This window comes from Schistocerca americana, chromosome 2, assembly GCF_021461395.2.
Source record: "Schistocerca americana isolate TAMUIC-IGC-003095 chromosome 2, iqSchAmer2.1, whole genome shotgun sequence".
In the NCBI taxonomy this organism is placed as follows: domain Eukaryota; kingdom Metazoa; phylum Arthropoda; class Insecta; order Orthoptera; family Acrididae; genus Schistocerca; species Schistocerca americana.
In genome coordinates, this window is record NC_060120.1 from 1,038,627,830 (window position 1) to 1,038,654,826 (window position 26,997).

The 26,997-nt window shown below is 38.4% G+C and overlaps 1 protein-coding gene across 2 annotated transcripts in view; it reads left to right on the top strand.

The window, feature by feature from the left end:
• LOC124596433 (COP1-interactive protein 1) overlaps positions 1 to 26,997 on the top strand; it is a 398,432-nt gene that overhangs the window by 361,490 nt on the left and 9,945 nt on the right. For both annotated transcript variants that reach the window (XM_047135568.1, XM_047135569.1), the window contains exons 32-42: positions 11,195 to 11,438; positions 11,610 to 11,777; positions 12,144 to 12,299; positions 12,501 to 12,608; positions 12,919 to 13,098; positions 20,485 to 20,601; positions 20,684 to 20,738; positions 22,244 to 22,385; positions 22,577 to 22,712; positions 23,159 to 23,265; positions 26,366 to 26,522. In XM_047135568.1, coding sequence (XP_046991524.1) covers positions 11,195 to 11,438; positions 11,610 to 11,777; positions 12,144 to 12,299; positions 12,501 to 12,608; positions 12,919 to 13,098; positions 20,485 to 20,601; positions 20,684 to 20,738; positions 22,244 to 22,385; positions 22,577 to 22,712; positions 23,159 to 23,265; positions 26,366 to 26,522 — 1,570 coding nt within the window. The remainder of the gene's footprint in view (positions 1 to 11,194; positions 11,439 to 11,609; positions 11,778 to 12,143; positions 12,300 to 12,500; positions 12,609 to 12,918; positions 13,099 to 20,484; positions 20,602 to 20,683; positions 20,739 to 22,243; positions 22,386 to 22,576; positions 22,713 to 23,158; positions 23,266 to 26,365; positions 26,523 to 26,997) is intronic.

The following is a 26,997-nucleotide window of genomic DNA, read 5'->3' on the forward strand; positions in this document are numbered from 1 at the left end:
GGATTGGATGCGACAGCCCGGGAAATCTGTTTTTGAACCAGGCTGGTGGAGTAATTATGTCCAGTGACAGCTGAGGTGAGAATGGTGGTGTATTACTGTAAAGAGGCTGTATCGAACAAATACATTTGCCTCAAATGCCAAGGCTATGTGGGAGGGAAAGTTTGAGATGGACAGGATGGCAACTGTCAGAATGTAAGTGCTGTTGTTTGTTAGTAGGTTTAATGTGGACAGAAGTGTTTAGCTGGCCTTCAGTGAGGATGAGATCAACATCAAGGAAAGTAGCATGTGATTCAGAATAGGAACATATTAAATTTAATTGGGTGAAGGTATTTAGAGATTCCAGGAATTTTAACAGGTCAGTCCCACTGTTGAGTCCATATGGCAAAGATGTCATCAATGTATCTAAACGAAACCAGGGGCTGAAGGTTTATGGGTCCCAGGAAAGCCCCATCCAAGCATAGGAAAGAGCCATCCTGGTTTCCTTGGTCATATACTTTTGGTGGGTGCTTTGAAGCCAGCAACGGTAGGGCGGCCAGATGATTAGGTTTGTGAATGTTAGGAAGAAGGTAAAAGGTGGGGGTGCATGATCTGGATAAGGTAGAAAGTGCTGTGGACTGAGGTGTTAGTCCTTGTGAGGGGCCTGAGGTTTTAAGGAGAAACTGCAGGTCAGATTGAATCACAGTGATGGGATCTTGATGGTGGATGCTGTTTGTAGAGGTATCAGAAAGCTGGCATCACTAACATACTCCTGTCAGTCAAGTACCACAGTGATAGATCCTTTGTCTACTGGAAGGATAATGATGGATTCATCATCTTTTAGGGAATGCGGAGCCTGGAGTTCTGCAGAGGACAGGTTATGGTCAAGTTTTAAAGACCTGAGGAAGAGTTGTGAAGCAATGCTAGATGTTGGGAATTCTTGGAAGGCTGGTAAGGGATGATTTTGAGGTAGTGGTGGTGGATCAAGTTGGGATCGTGGTAGGAAATATTCAAGGCAGGGGTCAGCGTCATGTTTGCTATGGAAAGGTTTTGGGATTGGATTGCAAAGTGATATTTCCAGGTGACGTTATGTGTGAAGGAAAGTAGGTCCTTCACCAAAGCATCATGATTAAATGCAGGTTTAGGGGCAAAAGAGAGGCTTGGATAATACAGATAATTAATTCAGGAGGGAAGAGCACTTTGGACAAGAGGCTGAGAACACTGTACTGTTGTGACTGATTCTTGTGATTATGAGTTATTGTTGGTCTGAGAGGCAGTGGTGAAGGCTGTAGGATGTTCAAGAGGTTGGCTAGGCTTGATTTGCAGTAGAGGAGTGGTGGTTGATGGTGTGGCTGTTTAGGGAGCTGCAGAGGGGCGGAAGGGTACACCACTGTTGTGGTAGATTAGGAGGAGATGGGATAGCTTTTTGAGGTGAAGTCTGGCATGTTGTTACAATGTGAAGTTGGTTTGGCAGATGATACCATCCAAGGAAACGGGTGGGGGGGGGGGGGGGGGGGAGGGAGGCAAATAACTAACTGTGGGATTTTATAGAAGCAGAGTAGTCTAGTGGAGTGGAAATTGACAGATTATGCATATATTCACAGATTAGCCAGGTAAGTGCAACAGATTGCTGTAGTTGAAACTGTAAAAGAGCTTGCTGTAGAGTAAGATTACATCCAGAAACAGGGACTTCCAGTGTTTGGACTTTGGGAGCAACTCCAAGGGATCAATAAGTTTTAGGATAGTGCAAAAGCATGTAATTGAAAAGAATGGATGCAATATGTGATGGGATTCATCATGGCAAGAGAGGAGATGGTTTGGAGTGTAGAAATGGTGGAAGTGGCAAAAAAGAGAAGCAGAGGATGGAAAAAGATAGAAAGAAGAAAAGCACGGAAAAAAGTCAGAAAAGTCAGAAAAATGGTGAGAACAGTCAATGGTTAAGAAGATGTAATGAATGGGAACTTCTCGCCAGAAAAGTGAATTATATGGTATGAAAAAGTCATTGGGGGAAAAAAACGAACTATAGAGAAGGTCACAAAATGAGACAAAAGTTTAAAAACTGGGCAATCAGAAACAGACAGTCATAGGAGAAATGTAAACTACTTTGTTTGGCAAATAAAGTAATGTAGGAGATGGCAGTAACAGCCGATCAGAGTGGTTTGGTAAAAACAAACACACAAAACCATGAAAGAATTACTTATAAACAAGGTAAGTGGAGGTTGGGAAATAAAGTAGCTGTCAAATTTGCAAATAAATTGGTGAAAGGTGATTAGGAGAAGGCCCTGCAGTGTAGTAAAATGTAAAGTAACTGTTATAGGCAAATTTGTGAATAACAATGGAATTGTTATATGCAAATTTGTAAATAACAATGGACCTGTCTATGTGCCAGATAAATAAACAAATGGACTAGCACATAAGGTAGAAAACAGATGACAGTTTGAAAAAGACAGATGATAACAAAGACTGACAAGGGGTTGGTTTGGATACATTGATGACATCTTTGCCATATGAACTCAACAGTAAGGCTGATCTTTTAAAATTCCTGGAATCTCTAAATACCTTCTCGCAGTTAAATTTCACATGGTCCTATTCTGAATCCCGTGCCAGTTTCCTTGATGTTGATATCAACTAAATACCTTCACCCAGTCAGACATAATTACCCCAGCTGCCTGATCCTTCCTAAAAACAACTTCAGAGCTCATCGCTTTTCACTCAGTATTATCCTGGACTTGAATGTATTAATCAGGTCCTATTCTGAATCCCGTGCCAGTTTCCTTGATGTTGATATCATGCTCACTGAAGGCCAGCAAAACACTACTGTCCACATTAAACCTACTAACAAACAACAGCAGTTACATTTTGACATTTGCCATCATTTCCACATCAGACTTTCCCTCCCACACAGTCTTGACATTCAAGGCAAACGTATTTGTTCAGGTGCAGACTCCTTACAGCAATGCACAACCATTCTCACCTCAGCCTTCACTGGACATAATAACCCCAGCTGCCTGATCCCTCCTAAAAACAACTTCAGAGCTCATCACTTTTCACTCAGTATTATCCTGGTCTTGAATGTATTAATCAGCTACTTCAACAAGGCCATGACTTCCTAACATCATGCCCTGAAATGAGATCCATTCTGTCTGACATTTTGTCCACCACACCTAGAATAGCTGTTCATTGCCCTCCCAGTCTTCGCAATATCCTTATGAGACCCTATGCTCCTTCTGCATACATCTCCCTACCCTATGTCTCCTACCCCTGTGACCATCCCTGCTGCACAACTTGCCCTATGCATCCTCCCACTACCACCTATACCAGCCCTGTAACAGGCAAAACATATACTACCAAAGGGAGAGTGTCCTGTGAAATGACACGGCATATATCAGCTGTCACATAAACACTGCTCAGCCTTTTACATTGTCATGACTACCACCAAGTTACCAGTTAGGAGGAATGGGCATAGGCAGAGGGAGTATACTAGCAACACACAGTATCCTGTTGAGGAGTGTGCTCTACAACATGACAGTTGTGACCTCAGTGCTTGTTTCACCACACGTGCCGTCTGGATTCTTCCCCCAGACACCAGTTTCTCAGAACTCCGTAGGTGGGAATTACGCTGCAACATGTCCTTGGTTCTCGCCATCCAGCTAGCCTTATTTTACGGTAATTTCTTCTGTCTCAACATTTCTTCAGAGTATTCTGTGTGTACTGTGTGTATTAAGTCGGGGACCTAGCAACAATGGAGAGGCTTCATTCCACTGTAGCCCTCAGTAGTTCACAACCCTACACAAGCCACAGCCACCCCATACCCAGGGTTATTGTGCAGTTCATCTACCAGCAGCCTCCTCACAGGAACGTCTCATACCAGACAAGTGTAACCCCGAATGTTTGCATGGTAGAGTAATTATGGTGACCGCATATGTGGAGACTGTTCGTGCAGCAATCACCGACATAGTGTAACTGAGATGGAATAAGGAAGCCCGCATTTGCCGAGGCAGATGGAAAACTGCCTTAAAATCCACCCAAAGGCTGGCCAGCACACCGGACCTTGACACTAATCCGCTGTGTGTATTCACGCCGGAACTGGCACACCTTCCCACTTGGGAAGCAGCGTGATAGACGGTGCGGCTAGCTGGATGGGTCTTGAGAGTAACTACTCCTTTTTTCACTCCATTTTAGTTTTATTCATCTTTCATTTTCTGACCAGTCTATTTTCCACTGTCTCCTTGCCCTGTCTGTTACATAGAATGCACTTTCCTTTCATTCTTATTAACTCATGTTAACACAATGTTGTAGCAGTAATCTCTGTCTTGCATATTACTTTTTCTTTCACCTTTAATTTCTCTGGCTTTCAAATCTCATTCTGTGCAGCTGCCAATAATCAGTCTTTTGTTCTCATCCCATGCATTAAGTCTCATCTGACCCGGTGTTCTGGATGACTTTTTCCAACTCTTACCCTTTTCCTAAACCTCTCCAGTCCTTTTCCTTCACCCTTCTTCCTTCCCCTTCAACCCTTCTGTTGGAAGGAGAAGCCACTGGCTCCAAAATCTTGTATATGTAAAACCTTTTTTTTTATATGTGTGTTCTGCTGCCGCTTGGTGAGTAGATTTTTTTATCTACCCAATTACGTCATATTGTCAAAGATTGATTATGTTCATTGCAATGAAGGTACGCATTAAAGGTATATTAAACATGGTAATCAGAGATCTTTATAGACCACATACCTCAGAAGCTGCAGTAGCAAAATATTTCAAAGAAATTGTGAGGAAGCACTTGTATTGTTAGTGGTCTCGTGCAAAAAATGTGTTTCACGGGTTTTGCTGGTTTTAGTGGCATTAAATGATGCTACAGTGTTCATCTTTGGCAGGCTGACATAGAAGGTGCTGTGAATCCATCTACATGCAAAATATTTGTGTTTTTGCACATGTATTTGCATATTGAAACTAACTTCCTGTATTCTCCTGGAGTACAAGTGAGATTATGTGTGTGTCAGCAAAATTTTCTTCAAAAATCTAGACACTGACATTTTATGTATAGTTTCCGTGTGCTGTTTGTATTTCTTCCCTATTATCTTTCACTAATTGTGTCGAACTCATGTGCGTGGCATGGGTATATCGTGTATTTTTGAACACTGAATGCTGTTAAGAATGTAATTGTACTATATCAACAGATGTGAATTACAATTGCACTTTATAACATTTTGGCAACATTGTTCTGACTGAAAAAAATCATTCCCCTCCAGTTTCTCTCTATATGTATGTGAATAAAGATATATTTTTGTGAAGTTCATGACTGTTGTGCCCAAATGTATTTTCTGTTAAACTGATGGTTAAGAATTACAACTGCCAAATCAAAAAAATTCAACAGCAATATGTGGTTTGGATAATTGTTTCTCCCTAATTGAAGTGTAGGTACTTATGTAATTGGTGCAAAATTTCCACCTTTTTCTGCTGCCTAGTTTCTTCTACAGATGTGTTTGTATGTATTATAACTGTCATATTGTGTTCCGCATATTATAACTGCAATATCATGTATGTTTGTGGTAAATTTCAGTTAATTTTGAATTTGGTAGTGATCATACCCATGTCAATATGAAAGTTTGTGAACTAAAGTTAGCTTCAGAGAATCAGTATTATTCCAAGCTTCTATCTTATTACAAAAGTAAGTCTCTTTCTTTGTGGATAATCTAGGGAACTTAAAATTGTTGTAGCACAAGAGATCTAGAAATCATGTTCTTCACAAACAATAAGAATGTAGTATCCTATATATGAGTGAGACAGTAGGGATCAGGCAGCTCACACAAATGCCTGGATGTAAGAATTTGTAGAATATAAAATGGAATAATTGAACAATGGGAAATCCAGGATGGAGCATAACAATATTATGAGAAGGAAAGCTGCCACTCACCACATAGCGGAGATACAGAGTCACATATAGGCACAACAAAAGTACTTTCACAATTAAAGGTTTCAGCCATTAAGGCCCTGGTCAACAATAGACACACATATGCGCGTGCGCCCCCTCCCCGCCCCCCCCCCCCCCCCCCCCCGCCACCCCCCCAACCACACACACACACTCACACTCACACAAATGCAGCTCACACACATGACTGCAGTCTCAGGCAACGGAAACCACACTGCCAGTGTATATGAATGTGTTTGCGTAAGAGTGAGTGTGTGTGTGTGTGTGCACGTGTTTGTATTGTTGACAAAGGCCTTAATGGCCGAAAGCTTTAATTGTGAGAGTCTTTTTGTCGTGCCTATCTGTAACTCAACATCTTCACTATCTGATGAGTGGCAACTTTCCATCTCATAATATTTTTAAATGGAATAATCACATATGCTAAATCATGGGTAAAACAGGTGATAGACTTTGGTTCACAGATAGGATACTGGGAAAGTGCAATCAATCTACAAATGATATTAGTTGCAAAACACTGTAGAAAGTACTGTCATCTGGTGAACAAAGTGTGAGTTTACAGAATACTGGACCAGTTTTGTGACCAAATTCAGAACTTCCTAGCAGACAAAACTCAAGACCTTGTTCTTAAGAAGGTGAAATCTCTGGATGTAAAAATAACTTCAGCCCTACCCCAAGTGGATATCAGTTGTTCATAGTGCGTGTAAGTCATTTTGTGGATATTGTTGGAAGCTCTGTGAAGCTGTTCACAGATAATTGTGTGTAGGAAAGTTGCAACTCCAGGAAATAGTGAAAAGCAGGAAGACCAGCAGAGGATTGGCTCTTGATACAAGGACTGACAGTTTACCCTCAACATAAATAAAAATGACATATTACACATAAATTGACAGAGAAATCAACTTTTGTTTGATTTCATAGTTGATGATAAATCACTGAAAATCATGACAACTGTAAAATATCTAGGAGTACCTGTAAATGTAGTTCACCTATGAAGGAGTTAGCTTACAAACCCTGTTTGACAAATACTTGAGTAATGCTGATTGGTCTTGGATTCTACATCATGTAGGTTAATAAAGAGGTTATAGAAGACCCAAAGAAGGGTGTTGTGTTTCATTGCAGGGTCATTTAATAAGTGTGACCGTGTCACACACACAAATTAAATTTTGTGCACAGAGAGCACCTTACTGTAAAAATTCCAAGAGCATTCATTCCAAGAGAGTCAAGTGACATATTACTTATACTCGTGTACCTCTCACTACAGAGTGTGATGGGAAAATCAGAACACACACACCATAAAAAGGGTTTTCAGGGAATGGATGTTAGTTTAATTGCAAATTGTTTCTCTTTGTTCTTTATAGTATCATCTTTGGGATGTTCTCCCAGCTGAATATATGTTTTAAGGTCTTAGGATAGCATTTTGCGGTGGTTAAGACACTAGATTTGCATTTTTGAGAAGCATGACTCAGATCTCCTTTCGCCATCCAAATTAGATCTTCAGTAGTCCCCTAGTTCACTTAATGTATTGCAGAGATGTTTCCTTTGAAAAGAAAATGGGCCATTTCCTACTGTAGGTCACTCACAGGTGGGACCTCCATAATCTAAGGTCTGAGTGACCTGCCCTTGCTTCCAACCTTTGCCAACTAATACCTCTTTCCTCTCTGAGGGAAGAACACATAAGTCCCAAAAGCTAGGATTAGTATTTTGTACTTTAAGTGTTATTGTCTAGGGCTAGGAATGACAAAATCTTGGTCAATACAACTTCAACAGTGTGTGTGTGTGTGTGTGTGTGTGTGTGTGTGTGTGTGTGTGTGCGTGCGTGTGTGCGTGCGCACGTGTGTGTGTTCTGGTCAGTTCATTCATTCATAAATTATGTTCTTTAGATCCCATCATGAAGGAGAACCTTCAGGAAGGTGGAAAGAGTCAAGGTATACATTACCAGAGAGAAGTAGCTGTCTGAATCTAATTTTGTAGGCTGTATTAACAGTTAACTTTAATTAATCTGCTGCACTCCATTTTTGCTTGTAAGGGCTGTAAATCAACACAGTAAAATTAGTAAGAAGGCTAAATACTTTTGAATTAAAGGAGACCACTCACCGAAAAGCAGGAGTGTTGAGTTATCAACAGGCACACACAAAAAGAAAGATAACTTGCTAGCTTTTAGTGTATTCCTTTTTTGAGCTAGTGAAAAACACACACATATCACAGACCTATGATCCTACATGGTGCCAGCTGGATGAACAGCAACAGTGCTGCATTTCAGCTGGTGCATTAGGTTGTGGTGGGGGTTGCGTCAAGTGGAGTGGGTGGAGGGAGAGAGGTGTGAGGCAGGGAGAAGGATTGCAGATGGGTGGCTAGCAGCTCGAAGGGGGGCAGTCAGTCTGCTGGCTATAAATATGGGTGGGAGGGGTGGCAGGTGCATGGGCTAGATAAGTGATGTATAGTTGTTGGAGCTGGTGGAGGGCATTGCAAGCTGAAGGCAATATGGGGTAGAATTGGGAGGCGGTGACAGGATGGAAGAAGGGGTAACTGTTGAGTTGGTTACCAGAGATTGAGGCCAGGACAGTTATGGAAGTGAAAGATGTGTTGCAAAGATTACTCCCATCTGCATGGTTCAGAAAATCTGGTGGTGGAGGGAAGGATCCAGTTGGCCCAGGTTTCAAAGCAGCTGTTGAAATTCAGCACATAATGCTCAGCTGCATGTTGTGCCACTGCTTGGTCAGCTTTCTACATGGTAACAGTTTGGCAGTAACCGTTCAATCCTACTGTACAAATAGCTGATAGTCATACCAACATAATAAGCTATGCAGTGTTTGCAGCAGAGTTGGTACATGGCATGGCTGCTTTCACAGGTGGATTAGGCAGGTCTTACTCACTGGTCTACCACAGGGATATAATCCCTGTGACAAGGACATGGGAGTGGGAATGGCATAGAGATTGACTAGGATATTGTGTAAGTTAGGACATCTTTGCAGGAGGGGTGGGAATGATATCCTTCATCAGGGTCTCCCTCCAAGCTACTAGCCACCCATCCCCAATCACTCTCCCTGCCTCCATGGGTAGATAGGCTGTAGGGGAGGGATTTTCTGGTGTGGAAAGGATGTCAGCTGATATCCCCCATCAGGGTCTCCCTCCAACAAGCTGCTAGCCACCCACCCCCAATCCCTCTCTGTGCCTGCCACTCCTCTCTCCCTCTACCCCCTCACCTGACACAATCCCGATCACAACTTAGTCCACCTGCCAAAATACAACACTGACAACATGCATCCAGCCGGTACCATGTAGGGGCATAGGTGTGTGTATGTGTGCATGTGAATGTATGTGTTTTTTGCTGTGTGTTTTTTAATCTAGTTTGAAAAATTATTACTCTGAAAGATAGCAAATTGAAAAGTGGTTATTCTGAAAGCTAGAAAGTCGTCTTTCCTTTTGTGTATGCCTATAGATGACTCAATGCATCAGGTTTTCAGTGAGTGTTCTTCTATAACCCAAAAGTTTTTCCATTTCACTAGAACTTCTCTACAACATTTAGAAAAAAAGCTGGCAGTTATACAAAGTAGCTGCTTTTTATCTACTACCACATGCTTAATATCTACATAAATACAATAGTAGTGGTCAAAGAAAAAAAGGTATGTATCTGTTGTAAGAAAATTGGGCTATTTGCAATTTTGATTTTCAACACTGTATAGTTCACTTCATGTTTAGAATAACTGACCAATATTACATGATTTTAATTTGCAGTTTCTTGCCTAATGACTACAAGTAACCCATTACAATTTTTACACCAAAATGCAAAACCCACTATGAATTTTAGAAATGGAAATTATTGTTGTGTCTTGTGTTGTGGTTGGAAAATGGCTGTACATCTGAAAGAAATACAAATTATTGTTGTGAGTTGAGTTGTGGTTGGAAACTTGTGCTGCACTTGAAAATGAAAATCATTACTGGGTACTTATACCATTAAGGAGTAAATGCATGGGGAAATGACTGTAAGAATTCTGAGATTGTTGAAGAGCTCAAAGTGAGATTTGGAATCTTGTTCAATTCTCAAGAATAACGAAAAGTCTATATTGAGCAGGTACCCCAGGTTTTTTATTTTTTTAAAGTATGTCACAACAATCCATGTTCAGCTACATTACCCTCTCTTCTTATAAATATTTTATTATTCCACCGAGAACATTCCACTACTCCATGAAGAGTCTCAAAATTTTTGATCTTGTTAAAACCATCAGGTACATACATGTAATATTTTCTTTTATTTTCATCTGACATTATGTTGCTTATAAATTGGTTAGAAAAGGTGTCGAGAAACTGTAGGCCTATGTATTTTAAATTCATACTATTTCCTGTTGTTCAGATATAATATTATTGAGTCTCCTTCCTGCCCAAGGCTACACGGGCTCTACAATTTGTCAAGTACACAAGAGTGATTAATTATTTCAGATACCCTTGTTTATGCTAGAAAGAGTCCAGATAATATATTCTCTGTTGCAGTGATTGACAAAATATTCCGTTGGGTACTCATACAGCTGATTTCATAGTTCCCCTTTGGTAATATTGTATCTTTCTCAGTAAGAGTTTTTCTTTCCAACAATTCTGTCAAGATGTCTTGAACAACCACTCTGATCTTCAGGAAGGATATATCATCCTAAAACAGTTTTTTTTCTAAGCTTGCAGGCCATTTGTTTTAACAGTCAGCTGAATATTTTCTGACAAGATTACTTTTATTAAACTGAAACAGAACTGTATACCTTGCTTCTGTTTTGTTTATTTGCATTATGTAACCTGCACTTAGCCCCCATACATTTTGCTTTATCAGAAATGTATTGTTTGTTTGAAAATAAACTAATATGACTGTAGAAACCACAGACATCTTTGAAAGAAAGACTGATGTATTTCTGTTTATGATGCTTTATATTTTCTGTAATGCTGCTTTACAAACTTAGAATACTATGTTAGTATTTGTCGTGTGCTGAAGTCTAAAAATTTTGATTTTCTGTATATTCTAGTCTTGCTGTTTTGAGTATGCACTAAGATTTTGACTCCAAAATGAAATCTTCTTAATCTTTAACTATAGAACTTTGATTGCTAGAATTAAATGTAACTGAACGTTCTTTAAGGAATGTTACTCACATCTAAATATTTAAATAAATGAATTGAATCATTTGGTGACAATATATCGTGATTTCAAAATATCAATTACAGCTCAAAAACACTGACCTTTCTGTGGTATGCATCTGAAATCTTCCAGAGAGACCTGCTTTCCACTGTGATTTTAAAACATTTCTTCTGGTGCTTGCAGATTGTATCAAGAAGAAAAGTCACATAAAGCAGAAGTAGCTCAGCTAAAACTACGTTACGATAATCAGATGGCACTGATTGGAGAGGAAATACAGTCCTTACAGGCACAGGTTACCAGGTTCAAGAGAGAACGTGACAATTACAGGCATATGCTGGATGCTGCTCAAAAGACAATTGCAGACCTGAAAGCAATGCCACAGAAAAGTAGAAAGGACAGTAAATCTGCAGATGGTGATGTGGATGAAGTAAGAGCACTATTTGTTTAAAATTAGAAAACATATATAATAGAGCTGTTGTAATATTAACCAGAGAGCACTAGTTCAATGTCACACTGTTTCTGACCAAAATAGGAACTATGGTAATAAAACAAGTATTTGACATTAGAAGTCCTTTTCTTCTATATATTGTTGCTTTAGGATGAAGAAATGCGGAATAAAATAGCATCTTTGGAGCAACAAGTCAGCTGCATGGAAGATGAACTGTCAGAAGCAAGACTTGAGAGTTCCAAGCTGAAAACTGAGCTAGTCTCAGAACGGTCTTCATGGGAAATCAAACTGGCAGAAATGCAGTCAAGAGTTAATGAGGTACATTTCAGTCTATCACTGTTTGGTAACAATAATCACATATATAATTTATGTACAGAAGCTATTGAAAATAACCATACTTCTTTTTAAGTAATCTATTATTAGATGTGCCTTATTAAATAAGAAGCATGATTTTGTGGCTCATAAGCTGGCACATGAATTTCTTATTGATGCCATTTCTGTGGCTTTTATGTGTAATTTTAATCTGTCCCTAATAGTCATGTGTAAGGATATAAGCTTTAAGCAACTGAATAAAAATAAATATTTTGGTTTTGCTGCATTTCAGCCCAGTGGTATCATGATGTGCACCTGACAGTACAGTTTTAATGTGTTACAACTGATTAATTGATGGTTCCCCTATTTCAGTTAGAAGAGGACAGGATATTGAGCACTGGTCGAACAAAGATAGCAGGAATGCGAACCCGCATGGAGTTAGCATGGCAGAAGGAGAGAGAAGAGCAACACAGGCTTCTGCAAGAAACATCAACACTTGCTCGTGATTTGCGCCAAACATTGTTTGAAGTAAGGGCAATTTTAATAGGAGTAACTTTTTCCAGTTCATGTTTCATGGTACCATATTTGCAACTATATTAATTTTGCGATGTGTTTTAGAAGTTAGAAACAAAGCAGAACTGTCTTTGAAGTTTGAATATGATTGGAATTATTTACCATTTTGATATATACTGAAATGACAGAATTGTAATCATTTTGGTTTTATAATAGGTTGAAAGAGAAAGGGATAAAGAACGTCTTGAAGCAAAGAGGCGTCTAGACCAGTTGAAGAAGTCAACAGAAGAAGAACAGGAGGAAAATAAAAAGAAAGTTTCTGAGGTAAGATATGCTAGATCTTTGTGATGTTTAGCAGTGAAGTAATTATGGATATGTTGCAAAGATATATATATAGTACTACTGGTTTAATAACAAATTATTGCATACAGAATACTGACAGCCAAAAGTAATTTGCCATCAGAATATGTTACTCTAAAGCCGTTTATATTGTTTCGGTGAAATGAATTAATACCTTTGGTTTTAAGTATTGCTGCTTGAATACTTCTCTTAACAACTGTTGCCAACTTGTTTTTTTATGGTCAACGGAGAATATTAATACTTTTGTATGTGCTATTCATATCTGCCATTACAGTTACAATGTGACCTACTTGAGCTAAGAGATGCTCATGCAAAGTTAAGAACCACAAACGAAAAACTTCGTAGAGAGAAAGAAAGATATGAAAAAGAGAGGGAAGAAATGCGACAAGTAATTTCAGCACGGAAGAGAGCAGATCAAGATGAGGAACGTAAAGTGAATATGATCATCCAACAGGTAAAATAACAAACGCTTTATAGCTCACATATTTTTTTAATAATTTGTTTGTAATCGTCATCGTGTCTGCTTATCATGGGCTGGTAGTAGAGTGGTTTCTTTTGCTACTGAAATCCAATTACCTTCTTCATACTGAAATACAGAAATGGAGGTACTGGGAAATATGATCAGTACTTCTTCCAAAATTAAAAATTTCATAGTAAATATATTCCCTAAAATATAAAGATAAATAAGAATATCCTCCTGGTTTATGGGTAACACAGTGATCTGCACAGAGAAATGTGAAGGTGTAGACAGGTGTTTTAAAAATGTCAGAGCCTAATTTCTTTTCTCATAACTAAACAAATAAATAATGTTGGATGCAAAATGCAGTATCTCACTTGGTGATAACAAGTATGCTGACATGAGCTTCATTGCCAAATAAAATTTTTCTGCAGGATCAAGGCTCAAGTGCAGATATGAGGGAAGTTTGGAAAGTAACACACAATAACTTTATTACTAAAAAGGTTAATGGGTAACAAAACAAAAAAATCGCCTAGGAAGTTACATCTTTTACCTACTTTTCTACATAGTCACCAATGTTCCCAACACATTTCTCCCATCATGGTACCAGTTTCAATACACCATGTTCATAGAAGTCCATTTGATTGGAGTACAGCCATCTGAGTCTGGTGTCTGTTGCAAATCATTGGCTGCCCAGCAGTTTCTTCATAGAACCAAACCGATGACAGTCTGATGATTCTGAACCACCTCCCACCCAAATTTAGCAATTTTCTCATGAACAAACCAGCAGCATGGGGGTGAGGATTGTCATGAAGCAGTTTGACACCATCAGCATTAATGTTGTGGTGTTTGTCACACAGGGCACGGTGCAACTGAACCAAAGTTTTAATGTAGGCTACATCATTCTCAGTGGTCATGTGTTCCACAAAGTCCACCAATAACACACCATGCATATCCCAGAACACTGTCATATGCACTTTCCTAGCAGACTGAGTCACTTTGAATTCTTTTTGTACTGTTGAACCAGCATGTTTCCACTCCAAAGAGGCCTGCTTGGTTTTGGGCATGTAGTGGTATGCCCACAACTCATCACCAGCGATGATTCCTTTCAGAAAGTCATGCCATTCTGTGGCACAGTGCATTAAGTGACCCAAGCTTCTTGTTGTTCACTGGTCCTTCTGGTTATCTGTCAGCTTCTTAGGCATCAAGAAAACATTTCAGTGTGTCATGAACAATATTGTATACTCCATATCATAGGAAATGTTGAATGACTGGCATGTCCAACTGTGAACCTTATCACAGCAGTACATCTACAAAATTATCATATTCATGTACAGTAAATTAGAATTATTTAAGGATAACCATTTCCATAACTCAAGGAAAAAAGATTATTTTGTGCCTTGCACTCATCATTTACAATTACATGTTCAGAACTCCCCACATATGGGAATCTACAGCAAACTAGAAGGCAAGAACATTCTAAACATGAAGTCATCTCCATTGGCAATAGAAAGCTACTTGATGCTATCCTTCAGAAATGCTACTCACTAAAGGAATTAATGAAATATAATTTGACAGTAGGGGCAATTATTTATAAATAGTTTCCATTAAAACACAATTGTTAAATTGTTGCTGCCATTCTTTATGTGTACTTTAATACAAATGAAATTATGTTATACATTTATGCATCTCCTGCATCCTACCCATTTGATTAGTAAATTTACATTATGTGACAAATAAATCACCATTCATAAAAATCCAGAGATATGTCTATGGGTATTACGGTAAAACAGAATTTATACTGCTTAGTTGAAAAATTTTATTGTACCTATTTTTCCTATGCACCATAACATACACTGTAGTTGCATGTCTTTTCAGCTATTGATTTACTCATAATATTTTTGTATAGGCTTATACTTACAATTTAATTTCATTAAAATGCTGTTCCTCATACAATTGTAGTGGCTGACACAATGTTATTATCCAGCCAGTGTGGACTTCTTATTGACGACCTTGCAGACGATGTTAATGGTAACCTCAGGCTTTCAGCAGATGATTCATTTATCTATAATGAAATACTAACTGAAAGAAGCTGCATAAATATTCTGTCAGATCATGATAAGATTTCAAAGTGGCACAAAGATTGGAAACTTGCTTTAAATGTTCATAAATGTAAACTTGTGTACTTCACAAATTAAAAAATGGCATCTCCTATTACTGTAATATCAATGAGTTACTGTTGAAATTGGCCAACTCATACAAATACTGAGGTCAGACTTTGTAGGGATATGAAATTTAGTGATCATATAGGCTCAGTCATGGATGAAGCAGGTGGTAGACTTTGCTTTATTGGTAGAATACTGGGAAAATGCAATCAGTCTACAAATGAGATTTCTTACAAATGACTAGTGATCATTTCTAGAATATTGTTCAAGTGTGTGGGACCTGTACCAAATAGGACTAACAGGGGATACTGGACATATACAGAGAAGGGCACCACGAATCGTCACAGGTTTGTTTGATCCTGGGAGAGTGTCATAGAGACACAGAAGAAATTGAACTGACAGGCTCTTGAGGATAAGTGTCACCTATCCCAAGAAAGTACATTAACAGAGTTTCAGGAACCGGCTTTAAATGATGACTCTAGGAATATACTACAATCCCTTATATATCACTCACATGGGGGTCGTGAGAATAAAATCTGAACAATTACTGCACACACAGAGGCATTCAGACAATCATTCTTCTCGCATTCCATTTGTGAATAGAACAGGAAGAAACTCTAATAACTGGTACAATGGGACGTACACTATTTCATGCATATCACATTGGTTTGCAGAGTATAGATGTAGATGATTATGTGGATTGTTATCAACACTATAAGAGAAAACAATTGAATCTTATTATTATGAAACAGATATTACACAGAACCTTTTTAATAAATCAGTCAAAATCTTAAATAATTCACATTTCATTGTCCAGTTCATTACTATTATTCTATCTCTAACTTTAAATCTGTCATCCAGGAATACCGTACAAGTAATTTAATTGATATAAATTATTTTTTATTTGTTTGTGTAGACATTATACATTCACAAAGCCAATTTATTAACTTTATTCTTTATTTATTTCCATCCATAATCCGCATTCAGTGTAACTCTATGCTGTAAAATATAACAAGATGTTTAGTGATCAAGGAAAGCAATTCTTTGTAAAATATTTTCTGGTACAGTGTTAGGTACAATATGACTGTTGATTTCAGACAATTTGTTCACAAATAATGTTTCCTCTTCATCTGTGCTGCCATTATGTGAAATGATTATGTAGTGATATAGCGGGGAGCTATGAATACTTAATTCTGACATTTGAATGTTAATAGCAGATCAAACCTGTGTGCCAGACCAGGACTCAAGCTCGTCACCGTTGACTTTCGTGGGCAAGTGCTCTCGCAATTGAGCTACCCAAGCACAAATTATGATCCATCCTTACAGCTTTACTTCCACCAGCATCTCCTACCTTCCAAACTTCACAGAAGCTCTCCTGCAAAACTTCCAGGAAGTTTCACATCAGTTTACACATATATTTAGACAACATGAGAAACATTGTTAATGTTCTTGTAGTAAGATAAGCAGGTCCAATCTAACAAAGTGGTCAAGGAAATATGCAAATACAAACAAATGAACTTGAGGTACCATAGGTGAACCTAATCTAGCACAATAACTAAATTAAATACAACAGTACCAGAGAAGGAAAGTTGCTACTCACCATATAGCAGAGATGCTGAGTCGCGATAGGCACAACAAAAAAAAATTCACACAATTATAGCTTTCGGCCATTAAGGTCTTTGTCAGCAATAGACACACATACACACACGCACACACACACTCACACAAACGCAACTTACACACACGTCTGCAGTCTCAGAGAGCTGAAACCACATTTGCATGATTGTAGCATTCTTCAAGTGGTGCGGAAAAAAAATTGCCATCCCTAGGAACTTGCAGCATTCTTTGAAAGTTGTGGGGTGTGGAAATATGGCAACAGCTTGGATCATCTCGTCCAGTGAACAGAGCCCGTAGCTAATGCCTTTGTCGAAGGAAGTCGATCTCTGGAACACTGAAGATGCACTTCTCCATGTTGATGATAACTCCTGCCTCTTGGAGGCAGGAAAATACCTCCTCAAAGTGCTGGCAGCGATCCGTGAGATCATGTGAGTAGATGAAGGTATCGAAGGTATCACCCAGGTAGATGAAACAACCCAGGGTTCAATGCAGGACTTTCTCGAGAAAGTGTTGCTAAGTTTTGGCAGCACTGCAGAGCTAGAAGGGCATAAATACACTTTGGGTGATTACTACTGCCTTCTTCACATTCATATGGGCAACTGGAATCAATGTAAATGCTTTTGAGCAATCTACCTTGTGGAAAACGATTGCACCAGCCTTGCGGAAGACAATTGCGCCAGACAGGCCATCATTGTAGCAAGAGGGGCACTGGGTAGCAGCTGGGGACCACCTTGGCAGTGAGGGCCTAAAAGTCACCACATCGGTGCCAAGTGGCATCTTTTGTTGGAGCGAGGTGTAAAGGGGAGGCCCATGGGCTCTTCAAGGGGCAGAGCACACCATCAGTGTGTGGCTCTTCGCTTACTGCTCTTCGGTGGGAGCAGTAAAAAACCATGGGTCTAGTACTGTTGCAATGTTGTGAAATGCATTGTGGTGTACCTCCCAGGGGGGTTGTTGGAAGGGTGGATGAGGAGAGGAAATTTGGTGAGAAAGTCAGCAAACTGGCTGGAATATGAAAATTGTTTATTAACAAAATGGGTGGCAGTGCAAGATTTACAAGGAATGGAATGGCAGGACATGCCATTAATGATACAGCAGTTTTCTAGTTTGAGGAGGAAGCAATAGTGGGTGATGAAGTTGGCACCAAGAATAGGGTCCGTAACGTCGGCCATGGTGAAGGTCCATGCGGATGCACTTATGATGTTGACGTACCCAATGTGGGAGCAGTAGGTTGTTATTAGGGAGCTATTCAAAGCTATGAGGAGGAGGGAGAGAGAGGGTCAGAGGAGGGTAGCAGTTTGCAGAGCCAGAATCGAGCAGGTAAGCTGTTGGGGAGGAGGGTTTCTGACAGTTATGTAAGAATAGACACAGAGAAATAGCAGAGCAGTTGGGAGTCTACTACCATCTGCCGCTGTTGATTGGAGACCCTGCATATGGTGCAGCATCATTACAGAAGTGCTCATGATACCAGCAAAGATCACCAGCAACTCAAACATCCTGGGCACCACTAGCTAGTCAGAGGTGTGTGTGTGTGTGGGGGAGGGGGCGGAGGGGGGGGTGGGGGGGGGGGGGGGAAACCTGCATGGGCGTCCACACTAGTGGTTGTAGACATTGTGGGGTGGGTATGCCACAGTGTGGGGATGAGCATGTACTCCTGTATAAAGATGAGCTTGTTCATGTAGCCAGTCATGCAGGTTATGAGTAGCGCTATGTCTGTGGAGGATTCATGGGATGTGGACTGCATTTCTGAAACTGCAAGTTGCGCTATCAGCTGGTCTTTCAGGGCACCGAATCTGCTGGACTGTGGCAGGCTTGCGATGGTGTCGTATGCCACCATAGAAGGCCCTAGCTGCATCACTGTTATGGCAAATTGTGTGAAGTCACTGGTAATGTGAATATTGCCTCTACCCAAGCAAACAGCAACTAAGGGTCGTGGGAGTTGAAACGCAGCAAGTGGATGGTGGTGGTGGGAGGAGGGCAAGTGCACTGGAGCAGTGGTTGTCCTTGCGAGCTGTGGGCAGCAGCTGAGGAAAGTGTGAAACATGGCCATATTCGCTTGCAGATTGGGGAGGGACTGGGGGCCGGGTTCAGTTACCTGCAGTAGGCAGCAGTAGTGTGCTGTGCTACGCCCACAGCCCGGTGTGGTGAGTGCTATCTGGGTGGTAGGGGAATGTGTCGTCAGCAGCCTCTCAGTGCAGCCGGCGGTGGTATGGAGCATAAGTTTGAGAGGGGGGGGGGGGGGGGGTTTACACTGAGGTCACCATCTTGGGAATTGAGTTCCTCTTTGAACATAAGAGGTGGATACCATCTGTTTGCTAGGCGTGGAGGGTAAAATGGATGGACAAAGCAGGCAAACAACATAACAAAAGATGTCCAAATGCTGAACAGTTCCTTTATTGGAATGTTAACAGACACAATTCATTGCAGAATGCATTTACACAGGTATGTTGCCGCAAAAATGTCTATGAACTAAAATTCTCTCATGAAGGAATTAAAAGCACACACATAGAATGCCCACCAGCTATGTGTGGGAAATCAGTTCACATAGTTTTTTAAACATGAGAAACGTTATTAATTTTTGTGAAGTGTGGTGAAGGGAGTTAATCTACCACAGTGATCAAGGAAGTAAAAAATGGATTTGGAGGTAGCATTAAGTTTATCTAATATAACACAGTGATCAAAGCAAAATACAGTATACAAATAAATGAACTTAAGGTGCTGTAAGTGCATCTAATCTACCACAGTGACTATAATAAATACCAGCTAGAAATAAACTTGAGGTACCATAGTTGAAGCAAATCTAACACAGGTTGAGATTTCAATCATTAATGGTTGTATACCTAGTGCTGGTGTGATCTGCTTATAGTTCACAAAAAAAGTTCAGTTTCCTCCCATGTGGAAATTATGATTTTGGCACAGAATGTATTGATTGGGGGTCATGTGTAAGTTTATGTTTTATCTGGTGAAATGCTCATAAATATCACAGTTTTTTGCAATTACATTCCTTGGCTGTTGTATTTATTTTAAAGAATATAATACAGAAAGATGGTGAAGGAGGAATACCAGAGAACTTGAATTGAGGTTTACATGCGTCTCTAGTGCATCCAACACGTTTTTAATGGCTCTTTGAAAGTGCTGATAGCTGCTTTTGAGTTTACCCAGAAAGTGGCCCCAAATTGAAAGTGAGAATGAAAGTAGGCATGATAAGGTTTCATGACTATTTTCTCACTGCAAGAAGATTTTAGTGTATGGTACATCTCATTAAAATCCTTCTGGGTGTACTGCTGCATAATCTTAAAAAATGCCTAAAATACTAAAATAAAACAATGTTTCAACCATGTAGCAGTGACTGAATCATTGGCTTATTTTAATATCTTATTAAATGATGTGCCAGTACACCCCGAAAGATTTTAATAAGATTGATAATGGGCATGGGAGGCTATGCACTGTTTGTTTGTTTTTTTTTTTTTTTTTTTTTTTTTATCTGATTTGCATGATATCCTGAAACACAGAGGCAGCTCAGCAACCAAGCAAAGCCATTCTCATTCATTTTAGCACCTGTTAGAACAATGTAGCACAGTGATCAATATTGGCTTATTTGCAGGTTGATGAGCTGATGAGGCTAGCACCTGATCTTTTCTCTGGTAAAGAAAAAGCAGCTACTACAGCAGCGTCAACTGCACAATCTCCATCAACTCCCACCCCACCAAGAAGACTTAAGGTGAGAAATGTGAAGAATATCACCAGGTAATACCATAAAAAATTCTTTAATATTTCTTTACTAATGGACATTTGTGTTTCAGGGTCCAAAGTCACGTGAGTCATCACCATCACTGGAGAGAAAAGAATTTGTCAAAGGTATGTAACATCCAGTTTCCCCATTCCTGATTTCTCAACAGAATTGTAGGGTAGCAAATAATTTAGCACTAAACTGTACTGTATGAAACAACAGTGTAATAGTCTGTACTTGAAAGTGGTGAAAGGTCCTAGTTGACACAACACGAAGAGGAACAATTTTTACCAAAATAAAATTCCTAATTATTCCTGCAGAAAACTTTATAGTGTCTCTTGTACAAAAGTTTTGTTTAGCTTATTGAAGAACTCAGGTATTGGATGTTGATCATATTAGAATAGATTAGTTTATTGGTTTTTGTTTCTGTAGTAAAAGTTAATACATCATAATTTAAATTTGTGGTCTCTGCAAAATCTACAATCTTTTTTTGGTGCATTTTTAGTACAACTCACTCTGAGGCAGTTTGATTTTGTTACAACTCCTTCACAAACTAGTCAACAACAGATCTCTCGAGTCTTCTCTGAGCAGTTTACATGCAACAACAAATAATAAAACATTATTTCTGGTCGAACGAAATAATGTTACTTGAATTTCTTTATGTTTGCAACTGTATCTAACAGTTGTACCTTCCATTGCATTTACAAATAACATGTGGAAATATAATTATTTACATACTGTAATTATCCTTAAATTGCTTCAAAAACATCTTCCTCTGCAGAAACCAGTGTGACTGTAAAATAAATAGCAATTTCAGTTCTCTTATTCAGTCTACAATTGGTCTACCCGCAGATTTAGGGGAACTTGGCTTGAACACAAGTAATTTATGTGTCTTGCTTGTATTGTATTTTGAAAAGGAAAATATATTATTTTACATGATTCACATGAGAATATAGGAGGCATAGCATAATATAGGCCAAATGAAGCATATGTTTGGTTTTAGTTTTGAACAAGAATATACATAGAAGACTTAATTTATTTTGGACAGTTTTCAGCTGCTTTTATCTTTTGGTGCCCTGGTACAAGTAACAAGAATAAAAATAAGAATAAGAATCTTTATTAGTCATTCAGTATTTTCTTATACAATGGGCTTCTTCAATAAGTTCAGTATTTATATTACAGCTGTGTTGCTATTTCACTAGAGTTTGAAGAAGAATCATATAATTTGTTGGACAGAAGTTTTAATTACTTAGCTGTACACCCCATAGAATGCATTTCAAGTATATGATAAGTTATGCACATGTCAGGTGTACTATTCAGCTGGATGAATAACTTGTGCAGTGTCTTAACATATGACTGAGACATATACCATAACCAAATTAAAACTGATGTCCTAGTCATTCTAACTTTATGAGTGTTATAATCATTATATCAGTAAACTAAAGTCCACATCAATACACCAGCACTAAACCCATTGGAAGATTGACATGGTCTTCACATCTACTTATTTTCAGGCGTGATGTTTTTATTTTCATAATTATTCTTCCAGTATTTGAAAGTACTTTCCAACATAAAAGTATACTCTGTAAATACAATTTGTTTTATATTAATTTAGACTTTTTTGTTTGTTTAGAATCCTCTGTGGATAGGAAAATACAGTTGCAAACAACAATGCAGAAATTAACTGAAGTAACTGAAGAACTGCGAAAACAACAAAAACTCACTGAAGAAGAAAGAGATCGTGACCGTGCTAGAAGAGCTATGGGGATGAGAAGGTTTGTAACTTTACTTATTCTTAACTTCAATATTCAATACTTTTTATATTCCACTTATCATTCATAGTTTTAACATTTCTATTCTTCTTCTTTTTACTATTTTCTTTGCTTGAATGTGTGACATTTACTCAATTGCAACTAGTTCTATAGGGCAGTTAACAGTACATTTTTTGTAAATGACATCATTACAGAGCTGCCTCAACAGAGTCTGATAATCCTCCAGAAGTTCGCATGCGCCCAAAGACAGGGAACAGTAAAGGAATTCAGCAGAAAGGGAGCTTATACAGAAAGAGCCTTTCTCTGGAGCAGACATCAGCACAAGAGCAGGTATGTGTAGTTAGTAAGAATTTTGAAAGTTGTTAACAAAGCAGATACAATTTACTGGAGGCAACAATTTAATTACAAAATTTAATTGCAAATACTGTTATAAAGTCAAGATGTACCAGAAAGTAATAGCATGCATTAGAAGTAACTGTTTTATTTGATGTTATATTACAAAGACTTTTTACTTTCTGTGTAACATTTTTCCATTTTATTAACTTTTGGGAAATTTATTTTGTGATACGTAAATCTTGTTTCTTATGTGTTGTAAGTTTATTTGTGTATCTGTTGGAGAGGTATCAAGTTAATGTAATTAGGTGCAAATGATATTAAAGAGTAGTTTGAGTAATGTCAAGTTGCATAAATATATGAACTGTTTTAATTTTAAAAAATTTTAAAAGTAATACTTAGCATTAAATTTGAGATTATATTACCCCCTATTTTCTTTGCAGCAGTCAATCTGGACAGATACAGAGAACGAAGGCAGCCTATCAAGCTTACAGTCTGTAGGATCAGACACATTTTATCCACTTAAGAGAAGAGAAACCAGCATGGACAGGTATGTTAAAAATATGCAATCATCAGGGATCCATTGAGGTAACTTAAGGCCACACAGTCCCTTAGCTGTATGTTCTATAAATCATGTTCATGATATATTATAATAATGTGGAATAAGGCAGTTTACAAGCTATTATTTTATATTTTGGTATTTTTTTGTCCATTCGCATTTAAGTCTGTGCAACAAAAGAGTGCTTGTTTTGATAATTTCAGTCAATAGGTTATTATTTTGCATTATATGTACTACCGGTATAGTCTTCAACTCATAAACTCATATGTGAAATATGTAGATTTGTTGAGAAGTGTTTTTTTCTCCTCAGTACACCATTGTCAGGCATCTCATATCATAGGTCAAGTGAGCCAGATTCTGTGTGTTCATGATTCATCCTGTTTCAAGCCGAAGTTAGTGTTAATGAAGAGTAATGCAAAGATATTTAAATCTTCTACTGTAACTATGGGCATTGTTATTGTTTCCAAATATGTTGGAACCTTTACAACAAATTTCTTGAAATGTGTATGCAGAAATGAAACATACCCTGTGATGATAATTAGCAAGTTAATGCTATGTACCATACTGTATCAAACCCAGATACATGCCTTTTATAGTGCCAGTTATACGATTGATAATGCATTACCCATGAAAAGTAAGTGCTGGTATTTAGGTTTGAGTCCCAGTTTGGCACACATTTTCACTTGCCAAAAAACTCCAATAATAGCATGAAGCAGTGGTTAAATGTAGTATCTCTGTGTCTCATGAGTCGATTCGTCTCATTAGTCGACTTGGTTTTGGAAAGCCAATCAGAAAGCATTTCTCAAATGTTGTTCATATGTTTCCAAGATGGCAGCAATAGATGTTGCTATTAATGTTACTCATGAACAAATTGCAACAGTAACTTACATGAAAAAAAAAATGTAAAGAAAATGAGTGGAAAGATAATGAAAGGAAGAGGTTAAGAAACAATGGAAAAGAATATAAATCCCAAAAAAATAAGATTGTTCCTGAGGAAAGTGTTTCGTGGTGCCAGTGATCCATCCATGCTGCAAAACTATGGTATGGTTTCTGCAAATACTCAACATTTAATGGGGAACAGAAGGAGGCGATATTTATTGAGTTTTCTTGGTTGGGAGATTATAATAAGCAAAATGCATATTTATATGGATTAGTGTGACCTAATAAGTGCAAAAAAGTGTATCCAAAGAAGAGGAAGGTTCCAACAGTAAGCCAGAGGAAGGATTCTTTCAGGTATTTTATTTTTGACACTCCAGTTACTGAGGTTGAAGTGTGTAGGACTGCATTTCTAGCTGTTCATGCCATTTCTGTAAAATGTTTGAGGACTGCCCATAGCAATTAAGGATGTGACACTGAGAGTCATGAATCTACAACACTTGTATCTGTAAATACACCTAGACAGGATGGAAGAGGCAAGCATTGTAACAGACCTCACTCCATTGATAAGGAGAGAAAAAATCACATCGTAATGTTTCCAAGGTACACATCACATTATAGTAGAATGCAGAATCCGAACAAGTCCTACATAACCTCTGTTCACTTGATTGCTGGAATGTATCATTTGTACTGTGAAGATCTTAAAATTACAGGCGAAGTCCCAGTGAAACAACTTGTGTATGAAACCATTTTCAACACAGAATATAGTGTTGGTTTTAAATTGCTGTTGAGTGATACAAGTCGTATTTGTGATTCTGCTAAGGCATGTAATAACACCAAATCCACAGACATCAAACTACACCTTGAGAAAGCTGAAGCTGCATATAGTGCTCTGAAAAGTGACTGAAATGTGTCGAAATAGGATGGTAGTGATGAACTCATTTTGTGCATGGATTTACAACAGGCATTGCCAACACCATATATCTTGACAGAAACAGTTTTTTTATAAGAGACAACTTTGGACATATAATTTCTGTATTCACCATTGTAGTGATGAGAAGGCAGTGATGTGTGTCTGGTCCATGGATGTTGCATCTAGACGGGCCGATGAAGTAGCTAGCTGTGTTTTAAAGGCTATAGACATGATGAAGGAAGAATGTTATCAAAGGCTCATCATTTATTTTGATTTTTGTGTTGGCCAAAATAAAAACTACATTATCCTAGGTCTGTGATTGTACCTCCTAGATAAAAAATGTTTTGATGTTGTTGAGCACAAATTTCTCCTCCCTGGTCACACATTCCTGCCATGTGACAGGGATTTTAGAGTTATTGAGAAGATGAAAAGAAAGACATAAGCTGTGTACACTCCAGCAAAACGGGCTGAACTAATAAGAAAGAGCAAGCAAAAGAACCCATTCCTTGTGGCTGAAATGAAGAAAGACGAATTTGTGTCTTTATTGTCTATAATGAACAGTATAGTCAAATGTAATGTTACTGTTGGCAAAAAGCCTGCAGACATCAGAAACGCTATGGTGTTTAGATTAGTGAGTAGTGAACATTCTGTATATATCAAATATTCACACAATCAAACTGAGTAACCTGTGCGAGTTAGTTTACGGAAGTGTCGTGGACAATTTACGAAGCTTGCAGACAGCCGGTTAGTTCCAAGTATCCAGATGGATGTCAAATTAAGGCAGCAAAGTTCAAGTACCTTCAAAGCTTACTGCAATTTGTGCCTCGAATATATTCAAGATTTATTAGTCATTGCTAAGTGATGGTAGTGACGATACACTGGAACAGGAAAACATTGATGAGAAGTTTGACCATTAATGACGTGCTATGTCTACATGTCAAAGATTTCATTTTCTGCACTTTAAATTATAATAAAGTGGCCTAATATTTACTAGTACCATCTAGTTACTGTATCACAGCAGGAGTTCACATTACTATATAAAATCATATTTCCTTAATTCCCATTTCCTGACACAACATACTCTGGTGGCATGTGCCCCTTTTCCACTGTGCCCCTCATATGTTAGGAATATGTCTTCACTTGTGGATTTCATGTGAAAAATAACATTGTGTGTGTGTGTGTGTGTGTGTGTGTGTGTGTGTGTGATTTGCTCATGCATTTGTTCACTTCTCTTGGCCACTCAAAAATAGTCATTACTGGACACAAACAATCAATCAAGTTAACAAAACTGTATCTTTGCAGTCGTCTTTCTGGTGGCTCAACACAAAGTGAAACTCCACATTCCACAGAAAAGAAAAAGAAGAAGAGTTTATTGGGGAAACTAAAGAAACTTACAAAGTCTCGAAGCACCGAAGAGACCAATACTGCATCGGATTATCCTATGTCGGCCAGTGCTCAGGTGAGAAATATGTGGCAGAAATTTTTAATTTAAGACAAAGTCTTTAAAAACATTGGTATCCTTCCTAAAATGTTTACATATTACACTGGAATGTATGAGAGTAGCAGGCACAACTATAAGGCTAGGATTAACTATTATTCTAAATGTTGAGGAGCATTAAGAATCAGATTACCTGCAGAAATTATAAAATCATCCATTTAAATATCTTTCTTTATATGATATTTAGTTTGATGTGGGCACGGCTAGCCATTTAAAACATAGCATTAATTGTCAGCACTGCTGCACTTAAATACTGTAGAAATTTAAAAATAGTGTAAGGGTAGCGAGAAGAAACTCTGTTTGTTCAAGATGTTGTAGCACGATATTTTCAGGTCCCTAATTATGAGTTATTCTAAACTGTTAGATTTTGTGTTCAGTTTCTCATCAAAACTTAATCTCAGAGGGCTAGTTAGAATTTTATAACTTAGTGAAATTA